General features: G+C 44.9%; 1 protein-coding gene across 1 annotated transcript in view; it reads left to right on the top strand.

Moving 5' to 3' along the window:
- Efcab9 (EF-hand calcium binding domain 9) overlaps positions 1–3,195 on the top strand; it is a 5,497-nt gene extending 2,302 nt beyond the window's left edge. Inside the window, exons 2-4 of the mRNA XM_031352170.1 lie at positions 1,149–1,297; positions 2,013–2,189; positions 2,931–3,195. Of these exons, the coding sequence (XP_031208030.1) occupies positions 1,149–1,297; positions 2,013–2,189; positions 2,931–3,119 (515 nt within the window). The 3' untranslated portion in view covers positions 3,120–3,195. The remainder of the gene's footprint in view (positions 1–1,148; positions 1,298–2,012; positions 2,190–2,930) is intronic.
- The last annotated feature ends 7,205 nt before the right edge of the window (positions 3,196–10,400 follow it).

Genomic DNA, 10,400 nt, shown 5'->3' with positions numbered 1-10,400 from the left:
AAACAAAAAACAAAAAAAACCAACAACAACAAAAAACACATAAACAAATGAAATTAAAAATTCTGTTCTGTAAGTTACAGTACTTTCCACAGATATGTATCTGTTTGAATATGTTAACTAATAATGCACAAAAGAGGCAGCTTTATTTTAATAGTGCACACTCCACCAGGCTGACTCACTTATGAGCCCCAACTCCACCACTGAGACCCCCAGACCCCAATAGCAGCAGCTACATCACACCATCACTGGGAGCAATGTGGACTCTGTCCCACGTTACACTTCCTAAAGTGGGAACTGTAGCTTGACAAGCCCCCTAAGCAGCTTGATGGGATTACAATGGGGTGTGCTACAGCCCTCCTCAATGGGTTCTCAGGGCTTGCTGAGACTTGGCATTCAGAAGTGCTTAAAGCACAGGAAGGCTCCCTCCCTTCCTCCACAGCCAGAAGCCTTTGCTCTAAGCAAAACTCTAGGGACTCAATGGTGAACATTTCTCATGTTTTCAGACTTTCCCAGTCTGATTAAAAGAACCCTGGGGAAAGGCTGCCGTAAACATTAGCACCTTTAAAACCGTATTTTGTGTCTGTGTCTGTATGTGCAGGACGTGTGTGGGCGTATGTGTGCATGGGAAGTTCAGAGGACAACTTTGGGGAGTTCGTTTTCTCCTTTACACTTTTATGTGGGCTCTGGGAATCAAACTCTGCATGGGAATCCAGGCTTGCATGACAAGAGTCTTTCCTGGCAGAGCCATCTCTCTGGCCCACAAGCCAACATCTTTAGTGGAGTAAGAAGGAAGGCTTCTCTCCTCTAAGGAAGAGTACTCTATCACTTGTCAGCACCCCGCCTGTCATCAGTGATTGCAAAGTCGCCATCTGTGCCTGGGGTTAGGAGCAGAGCACAGACCAGCCCCATGTTGTCTGGGCCTGTAAGTCAACTGTCACACTGCTTCCAGACCTTAGCACACCGCTTCCCCACAGCAAAGGCAACTAAAGACTTGTGGAGTTGTGGAAGGTTCAGCATGAAGCCAGAAACAAACCATTGTCATTCTTCTGGACAGTGAAGCACGACCGCCGTCTTATGTGGCTGGCTCCTGCTTTAATGTTTTGGGACTGTTCTAAAGCACTCTGTCTTGTTCTCTTCTCCTCCCCCAGATGTACTGTTCTTTCATTTCCTCCACCATGTGACTAACCTGAAAAGCACACAGATCAAGATGATATTTGATCTCCTGGACTGGACAGCTATAGGAGAGATTGGTTTTGACCAGTTCTATGTGATGGTTTGCATACTGCTGTCACATCAGGTAATACCAGGGCGGGCCTGGGCCAGGTGAGAAGGGGCTGGGCTGCTGGCTCCTCTGATGAAGCAGACACTGAGGGGCAAGCATAGTGGGTGAATGCCTTTTCATCACTACAGATGGGTGGAAGGGACATGGAATGGGAAATTCAGTTCTGGTTTCTGCCTAGCATCAGCCTGGACACTCCAGCACCTTCCCGGCTTCTCTCTGCTGTGGCCACCCGTCTTTAGTCCTCCCATCCTGTCTCACCTTGCAAGGAAAATGTTGCCCCTGCCCCTGCCCACCTTTCTTGGCCTGCTTGTCCTTCAACAGGCTTCCAAGCATTCCCAAGTATCTCATTCACTCCTGCTCTGGTCCTTTGGCTCAAAAAATTTTCTGCGGAGGCTGAAAAGGAAGAGGTGTGTCCTCTTTGTTCCACCTCGCCAAGGGACACTAGCTTGTGCTCCCTGTGCACAGGGATCTTGCCCAAGTACCAAGGTCAAGGCTCCGAGAGATGGTCGATGGATTGTGGTGGCCGCTTGGGTTGTGAATGAAGCATAACTGATCACTTCCAAGTTTCTCTTAGGCCTTGTCTCTCTCCACACAGCCTTTTCCCCAGGTTTGTGGGGTTTTGCCTTTTGCTCTGAGCTCTCTAGGAAATGTCTTGTGGCTATACAAACAAACCTCTGGTGCTACATCTTATAGGTAGCACCAAAATTCTCACACATTTCTCTCAAAATAGAACCATCTGGAAGATCACTTTATGTACCGCCATTCCCGGCCGGTTTTTGACCTGCTTGATTTGGATGGGGAGTTGAATATCGGTGCGACTAATTTTCAAAACTACAGATTTCTCTTCAATATTAAAAAGCAGGAACTCAGAGACCTTTTCCATGACTTTGACATCTCAGGTGACCGGGTAAGTGGAGATTTGGGAACTATGGGCTGAGGGCCATGGCCTGCGCCAGCAGTGGGAAAGATGTGAATGAACCTGGCAAACAGTCTGGGACTAGGAAAAGCCAGAGACCAACAGGCCCTGCCTGGCAGAGAAAGGCTCCGCTAAGTTCCGTATCATGTAGTGTGGACACACCATTAGAGAAGTTTGGAGTAGACAGCCTAATGTAGTGATAACATGGTGGCCAAAGAAGTGTTTATAGATTTGAATAAGCAGAAAGGAAGAAATCCTTTTTTCTTTTTAAAATTTACTTATTATCATATCTAAGTACACTGTAGCTGTCTTCAGATGCATCAGAAGAGGGTGTCAGATCTCATTTTGGATGGTTGTGAGCCACCATGTGGTTGCTGGGATTTGAACTCAGGACCTTCGGAAGAGCAGTCAGTGCTCTTAACCTCTGAGCAGTGCTCTCCAGCCCCAGGAAGAAATTCTATGCTAGAACCAAGTGAGAAAAGTTCTAAAAAGGTTCTGGGAGGATGGTGAGTTCTGTCTTTGTAAAGGGAAGCTGGTGACCACAGCGGTAGCTGATACAGAAACCTGACAAAGTGACCCTGCTCCCATGGTCTGTAACAGATCTGACTGTTCCTGGGCCCCACTCGGCCTGTAACTGCCCCAATTCCTACACCTCTAAGTTTGCATCCAGAATACCACACAATTACCACCTTACTAAACCTTGTAAATTTTTTCTCCCCCACCCAATAATAGCTGCTTAATTACAAGGAATTTAAGCTGTACACAATCTTCTGCACCGACAAGTCCATAGACAGAAAGAAGAGGAGGAAAGACAGAGAGGCAGCCCGAGAGAAAGAGAAGGAGAGAGGGAAAGATAAAGAGAAGTACCTTCACCTCAAGAAGATTTACTCAAATATGCTAAGCCACAGGAGTCTCCTGTGATACAGAAGTGAGCATGCCTCATTAAAATTAACATGGCCACAAGGAAGTAGAGCTTCCAAGTACGTGCCTGTCACCTGTCTGTCTGCTTCATTTATTCATTGACTCAGGATCAGGCTAGCCTCAGACTCACAGAGGTCCTCCTCCTGAGTGCTAGATTAAAGGTGTGCTCCATTCAAAATTAGTATTTTTTAATTTTAATTTTTTTTTTGAGTCTGGGTCTCATGTAGTCCAGGCTGGCTTCAAACTTACTATATGGTTGAAGCTCACCTTGTGCTCCAGCTCCTCGTCTCCAACTCCCTAGCGCTGGAATTTACAAGGTGTGTTCTTTCATGCCCAGTTACTGCACTTCCAGTCCCAAACAGCCGTGCTGTTCATAGGGCCGTTTTCTGCCTCTTTTTTTTTTTTTTGAGCCCTGGCTGTCCTGGAACTCACTCTGTAGACCAGGCTGGCCTCGAAATCCACCTGCCTCTGCCTCCCAGGTGCTGGGATTAAAGGCGTGCGCCACCACCTCCTGGTGTTTTCTCCTTTTTAGGGGGTTGTACTCACAGAGACCTGAGGGCTCTGGAGCCCATCAGTTAAAAGAAAGTGGCTTTATTTTTCTTATTCTTTGCCAACGTCCTTGGGATCCTTTCTAGGCTAAGCCCACCTGGATGCCAGAGACTCCAGTTGGCCAATGGTGACAAGTCAGGTTGACTTTAAAGGACATGGAAGCTGTTTCTCTCTCTCTTTTTTTTTTTAAAAAAAGGCTGCTTTGAGACTCTGTAGCCCAGACTGATCTCCAACAGCATGGGTTAACTGGGACTGCAGGAGTAGGTCATTGTTCCAGCTCAGGCGGTTTGCTCCTCAGAGCCTGAATTACTTCATATGAATCATGCTTAGGGAACAGAACAGAACTTACTAGGGTAAAATATTACGTGCCCCGACTCTATGTTAACTTTTCATGAGTCTGGCATGGGGTTGCAAATCCCAGTACTTGGGAGGCAGAGTCTGAAGACAAGACTACACGGTTTTGTTTTTAAAAGCTTTCCCTGAGAAAGGCTCCCTGCTGCACCAGGATCCCAAACACCTAATGTAGTTGCCTGGAGGTAAGCTCATGATGATTTTCTCTTGGTTTAAATCTTACAGCAGTTCTCTCTGGTGGTTCCCTGACAACAGCAACATCACAGTCATATGTTTGGTGCAAGAAAGGCAGTGACTTAAACACACAACTGTTGCTTTTAACCCTGCCAACTAGGTGGGGCTATTTTGTTTATAAAAGAGGAAACTGAGGCCCAGAGAAATGAATACACGTCTCACAGGTTAATTAGGATCGGATTCAGACTCAAGGCCAGTGACAGCTGCCTGTACTCACAGCCCGAGTCTGAGGTCACCGGACTTCTGGCAGGTTGTGTGTTTGAGGAGGCTATTTTGTTGATACAGGGTCCCACTAAGTAGCCCAGGCTAGCCTCCAACCTGTGATCTACCTGCCTTGGGACCTATATGTTAGATGCTGGGCTCAGGCATGTTCCACCAAGCCAGATTTCTCTTTACATTTTAAGCTAGCAAATTCAATTGGCCAGAAATGCCCTGTTTAGTGTTAATTTCTGCAGCTTTCCCTCTAGGTCTTGAGGAACATGGCTGAAAGCAGAAGAAACATAGTTCATTGTTGGGGTGCGGGGGAGAGGGTCTAGGTCACCTCACAAACAACCCAAACACCAATCTCAGTCAGACAGGGATAGTTTATTGAGCACACACCCCAAGACTGGTCAACCAGGGCCATGGTAAGGATTCAGGAACTGAACCATGACCCCGACTTGAGATCCTACAGGGTTTTTAAACCCCAAATCAACAAACATCTGTGCTAAAGTTATCCCACCAATCAGGATTTAGGGATAGGGGATTTCCTTAGGAACATATCTTTGCTGTACATTTACCCTGTTTCCATTAGTTGGGGTATTCAACTGTGGCGGGGGACTTTCCTTGTGTAATATCCATGCTCTAATGTCTACCAAGATGGGACCTGTCTAACATTTATGTCTTAACTTGCCAACCAGGATCTCAGTTACCCACATACATGTCAAGGATATCAGTTCACAGGGAGGTCTTGGGAACTTAAACTTTACTAGACCCCCCTCCTCAAAATGAAAATCTTATTTTAAATAGATGCAGGTGTCTCTCATGTTGGAGTCCATCCCAGGGGCAGCCTATAAAGGCAAATACCATAAAAACTTATACACAAGCCGGGAGGTGGTAGCACACGCCTTTAATCCCAGCACTTGGGAGGCAGAGGCAGGCGGATTTCTGAGTTTGAGGCCAGCCTGGTCTACAAAGTGAATTCCAGGACAGCCAGGGCTACACAGAGAAACCCTGTCTCAAAAAAACCAAAAAAAAAAAAAAAAAAAAAAAAAAAAAAAAAAAAAAAAAAAAAAAAAAAGTTTCCTTATAATGGCAGGCTATCCAGGTAATAGTTACCCAGGCCTTTATTTTTTATTTTTTTGAGATGGCCTTCATTTTTAAAAAGAATTATTTTATGAGTATGAGTATACTGTAGGTGTCTTCGGACACACCAGAAGAGGACATTGGATCCCATTGAGCCACCATGTAGTTGATGGGAATTGAATTCAGGACCCCTGGAAGAACAGTCACTGCTGAACTATCTCTTACTATTTTACCTAGGACCTAGCATTTGTGACATTCTAATTGACAACCAGAGACTTTGAGGGTACCCAATACCACTGACCTGATACTCAATACCATAATCACACCTGGATATGCCACCAGTGTATGAAGGTACAGCTCACCCAAGACCCTTATCTGCAAGTCAAACTGGGAATCATGAAACCCAGTTATTGCAAAGCCTCATTAACAAGCAGAGGATTTGGCTAGCAGGATTAACCGCAATTGGCAGCAGATGCTTCTTGCCATGGTACCACAGTAAGAAGGGATCCAGGAAAAACCAATCCTCAGGTAGAACTGGTCATTTCAATCCCTTCTATAGAGATAAAGGTATTGCTTTGGGGGGACTGAGAGCAACCTCATCAGTCCCTACGCCCTTCCTACATTAACAAGTCTGTAGTTACTAGTGTCTGTGCCAGGGAGACAGAGACACTAAGTACTGTGCAGGCTGACCCTCCAAAGTGAAAAAATGACAGTCAGATATTGGCCACGCAGAAAGGCCTCAGCACTGAACTTATGGCTTCAGTGTTGGTTCTCTTTTGAGGCTAGATGGCTTCTGTCAGGGGGCAGCTTTAGGGTCTAGGTGTGGGTGTGTTTCTTCAGGAAGATACTCCAGAGGCCTCTCCTCCCAGATGGTCTTGAGCTGTGTAACAGCTCCCAGAGCAGATCAGCACTATATCGTTTACTCAGAATGGAGGTGAGGGAGGTGGTGGGAGAGCTCAAGAGAGTAGATAGTAAACTTGTCCTTTCTCCCATGGGAGTCAAACAAACCAGTCAACTGATACTGTGTTGGGACTACAAAGAAAATAACCAATCTGAGCTTGCTTTGCTTTAGGGCATTTAGATTTATGCATTTCATGTGCTTGAGTAACTTGTTTGCTTGAGCAAGTATGGCTGCATACTGAAAGCAGGCTGCCCTCAGAGGTCAGAAGAGGGCATTGAAGAGAGTTATGGAGAGTTGTGAACTGCCATGCTGGTTCTGGGAATCAAGCCTGGGTCCTCTGCAAGAACAAGCTTTTTGTTTTATAAAGAGTTCCAAGTTGTTGGGGTTTTTTTTTTACATTAATTTTATTTTTTTATTTTTATTTTTTGGTTTTTCAAGACAGGGTTTCTCTGTATAGCTCTGGCTGTCCTCGAACTCAGAAATCCACCTGCCTCTGCCTCCCAAGTGCTGGGATTCAAGGCGTGCACCACCACCGCCTGGGAATTTATTTGTTTTATGTATGAGTACACTGTACCTGTCTTCAGACACACCAGAAGAGGGCATCAAATCCCATGACAGATGGCTGTGAGCCACCACGTGGTTGCTGGAATTCAAGATCTCTGGAAGAGCAGTCAGTGCTCTGAACCGCTGAGCCATCTCTTCAGCTCCAACTTTTTTTTCCCCTAGTGACTTTACAAGTTCCTAGTCCCATAAGTGTTCTAGAGCACAGGCGAGGCGGAGGGGCAGGTGGAGACTATGGATGGGTGGGACTCTGGCCTGGAAAAGGTTTCAGCCCAGGTCCACAGGCAGTTTCTTGCACACTACTGTCAATTAGAAGGAACTTTGAGGGGGCATTAGCTAAGTAAGGCAATTAGTCACCTCTTCCCCAGGTGCTTGGTTCTCATGTGTTCTCCCCATCCTAGGCCTCACACTTCAGACTAAGCAAGGCCAAGTCAACTGTGTCCAACCTTTGACAAGTTACCCAGGCTCTTGCCACAGAACTAGAGCTGACAGTTTAACAGGTCCTATCACAAGAGACCCCAAGAGCAGTCATAGGATACTAGCCATCTCCAAAGATGCTATCAGCTGGATTCCCGTTCTAAGAAATATGCAGAGGGTCCAAGCAGCTGAGCGATGCCCATTTGCTAAGAAGGTTCCCTTTCCTTGAGCATGAAAAAGATGAAAATTATCAAGTATTTCAGGAAAAGGGGCCAGTCTATTTTAATCTTTTCACACGCATAAGCTCCAGAAAACAATGAAGTAGTGAAAGAAATCTAAATGAGAGTCCGGTCTCCTTTGGAATAGGGAAGGCCCTTTAAGAAACTCCGAGGCCATAAAAAGTCCAACAGATGTTGTTAAAGAAAGGAACTCCCTTCTTAGGCCCTGGCTGGCTGGGAGCTCCACAGGCAGAGCAAGCTGCCCTCCAAGTCAGTTTGCCTCTACTGCCCAAGTGCTAGGATTAGAGGTGAGCACAATCACACCTGGTAAGACTTAAAAGATTTGACTATGAAAAACTTGAAAAATTTGCACAACACACACAAAGTAAAATATACCCTCCCACACCATTGTTTGGGTGTGTGAATGCAGAGGTCAGAAGACACTGGGTATCATTCCTTCCGGCAGACCTCTCACTCAAACTGGAGCTCCCCAGTTTGGCCCAGCTGGCTGAGTGTTGGACTCCAGTATCGCCTTTGCAGCACAGCAAGCAGTAGCGACTGGGCCATCTTCCCCATCCTGGTGAACCTATTTTAGACCAAGGCAGCAGTGCTGGTGAGGCACACCTCTAAGTGACCTGTAGTATGTGGTGGAGCAGAGCTTAAGTTGGGTGGTCATGATCTCACTACCGGTTTTAGAGAGAGCATCTCTCACTTCCCTATAGGATGCAGGAGACTACCACTGTATAGAGAAATAAAGGCAAAGACAAAGAGAAAAGTTCAATTTTTTTTAAAAAAAGCACAAAACCTCTACATACTAAAATGATACACATCAAGTATTGATCCAATCTTATATCAACCTATTGACAATTACCAGCACCATGTTTTTTTCTCACCTAGGTTATTAACTTATTGACAATTTCCAGCACCTAGGTTTTTTTCTCACCACACCTGGAGGATCGTTATTCAAAGTATATGTTCCTTTAAAATTAAAACAAACAAAACAAAAAAACAAAAAACTCTTAGGACAAACCCTCAAGAAACAAACAAGATCTTTGAACAATCAGGTTATTCATGACACCATCAAATTTCCTTTAGAAAAATAATAGGTTTAAACACTTTTCCAACTGATGGACTTTGAGATACTGTTATTCAATGTGACAAATGAACCAACCTTCTTGATGGTGGGAGATGCATTGGAATACCCTAGAGCCCCAACATGGAAATGTGAGTATCCTTGGTTGCTGAAGCTGTACACTTCTGAATTTAGACCCAGTCACCATCAAATCTAAATTAGGTACAATCAAAAACTTTGATGAACAGAATTAGGGAAATGGTTAAAGTTCTCAGAAACATAAGTTATAATTGCAGATATATTTAAACCAGCTATAGGAAATTTAATACCACTTAAAAATTACATTTTAAACTACTTAGACATTTCATTTGCCACTAAAATTCTGAATGGCATTTTACATCCAAATAGGTACTGGAGGCTTGGTGTTTCCTGACTGAGAAGAGCACAAACCCTTCTTTCGTCTACTGTTCACATCTCACAAACTCTCAGAGACAGTGTGGTCACACGGCAGCTCCCTTCTCGGGGAACCAACTTTTTTTTTTTTTTTTGAGAGACGGTTTCACTACATAGCTCTGGCTGGCTTAGAACTAGCCATGTATTCCAGGCTGGTCTCAAATTCTGAGATCTGCCTCTTTCTGCCTCCCAAGGCCCAGGATTAAAAGCAGGCACCACCATGCCTGGTAAACAGCTTCTAAGAGGCTTCAGATTAAATACAACCCTTGGCAACTTTCTCCAGAGAGAGTCAGCCTGATTCACTGTGTTCCAGTCCCTTAGTCTGGTGTGCAGATGGCGGTTAATCTACCTTTGTTGGGAAGGTGTGGAACACTGCCACCACAGTGACTGGAATCAGAGTGAAGTGAAAGCACTCCAGTCTAGAGCCAAGTGCTACCATTTGTTCCCACCAATGCTGTTTCAGTGACCCCGGTTAGGTTAGCTATCACAGTTGAACATTCTAAACTGGAATTTTCTACAAGGCTGCAACTAGGCACAGTTTTCCCAGGAACAGGCAGACGGGATTTTACTCACATTCCCTGCAGGCAGGAAGAAGGTTGCTTTTCATTCTGGACTGGAAGCAGCTATATTTCATTTCTGTCTTGCCTGGCCCAGAAATATATAGGCGAGGCCAGGCAGCTACAGAAATGGCCATGCTGAGCAGCAAGATCAGCAAAGGCATCACACAGTAGCTAGCTGTCAAGCCTGGGTACCATAGACATGTTAAGATTACAATGCAACAAGACTAGAGACTTCAACTGAGACGAGAGCTCCAACTACTTACTAGAGTATTGCCCAGTGGTCCAGAGGGTGCCTGCTGCCAGTATGATGGCCGCAGGACTGAGTGCATGTGAACAGGGAGTGGAACGTGGTGGGAGGGGAAGCAACACTGACAACCCCTAGTCTCCCTGCTTCCTGATGGGTAGGACTACAAACCCAGAAGAGAAGCAAAACCCTATGCTCTTTTAGGTTTCACTTAAAAAAACAAAAATTAAGTTTTGTAACTGTTATTGATGGTTCTGGAAAAAATAATTTGATATATATGTCATAAAAAATTCTGTGTCCAAAAGGTGCTTGGTGCTGTTTTTGATGGGTCTGGTGTCTGTTTACATTCGAGATCATTTAAATACAGCCATTACACAGTTGATAAATGTTTTAAAATAAATGGTTATCTATTTTTTAACTGTCTTTCAAATTAGAAA

The sequence above is a fragment of the Mastomys coucha genome, unplaced genomic scaffold (genome assembly GCF_008632895.1).
Source record: "Mastomys coucha isolate ucsf_1 unplaced genomic scaffold, UCSF_Mcou_1 pScaffold5, whole genome shotgun sequence".
NCBI classification, from domain to species: domain Eukaryota; kingdom Metazoa; phylum Chordata; class Mammalia; order Rodentia; family Muridae; genus Mastomys; species Mastomys coucha.
This window is presented reverse-complemented; position numbering and strand designations above follow the sequence as displayed.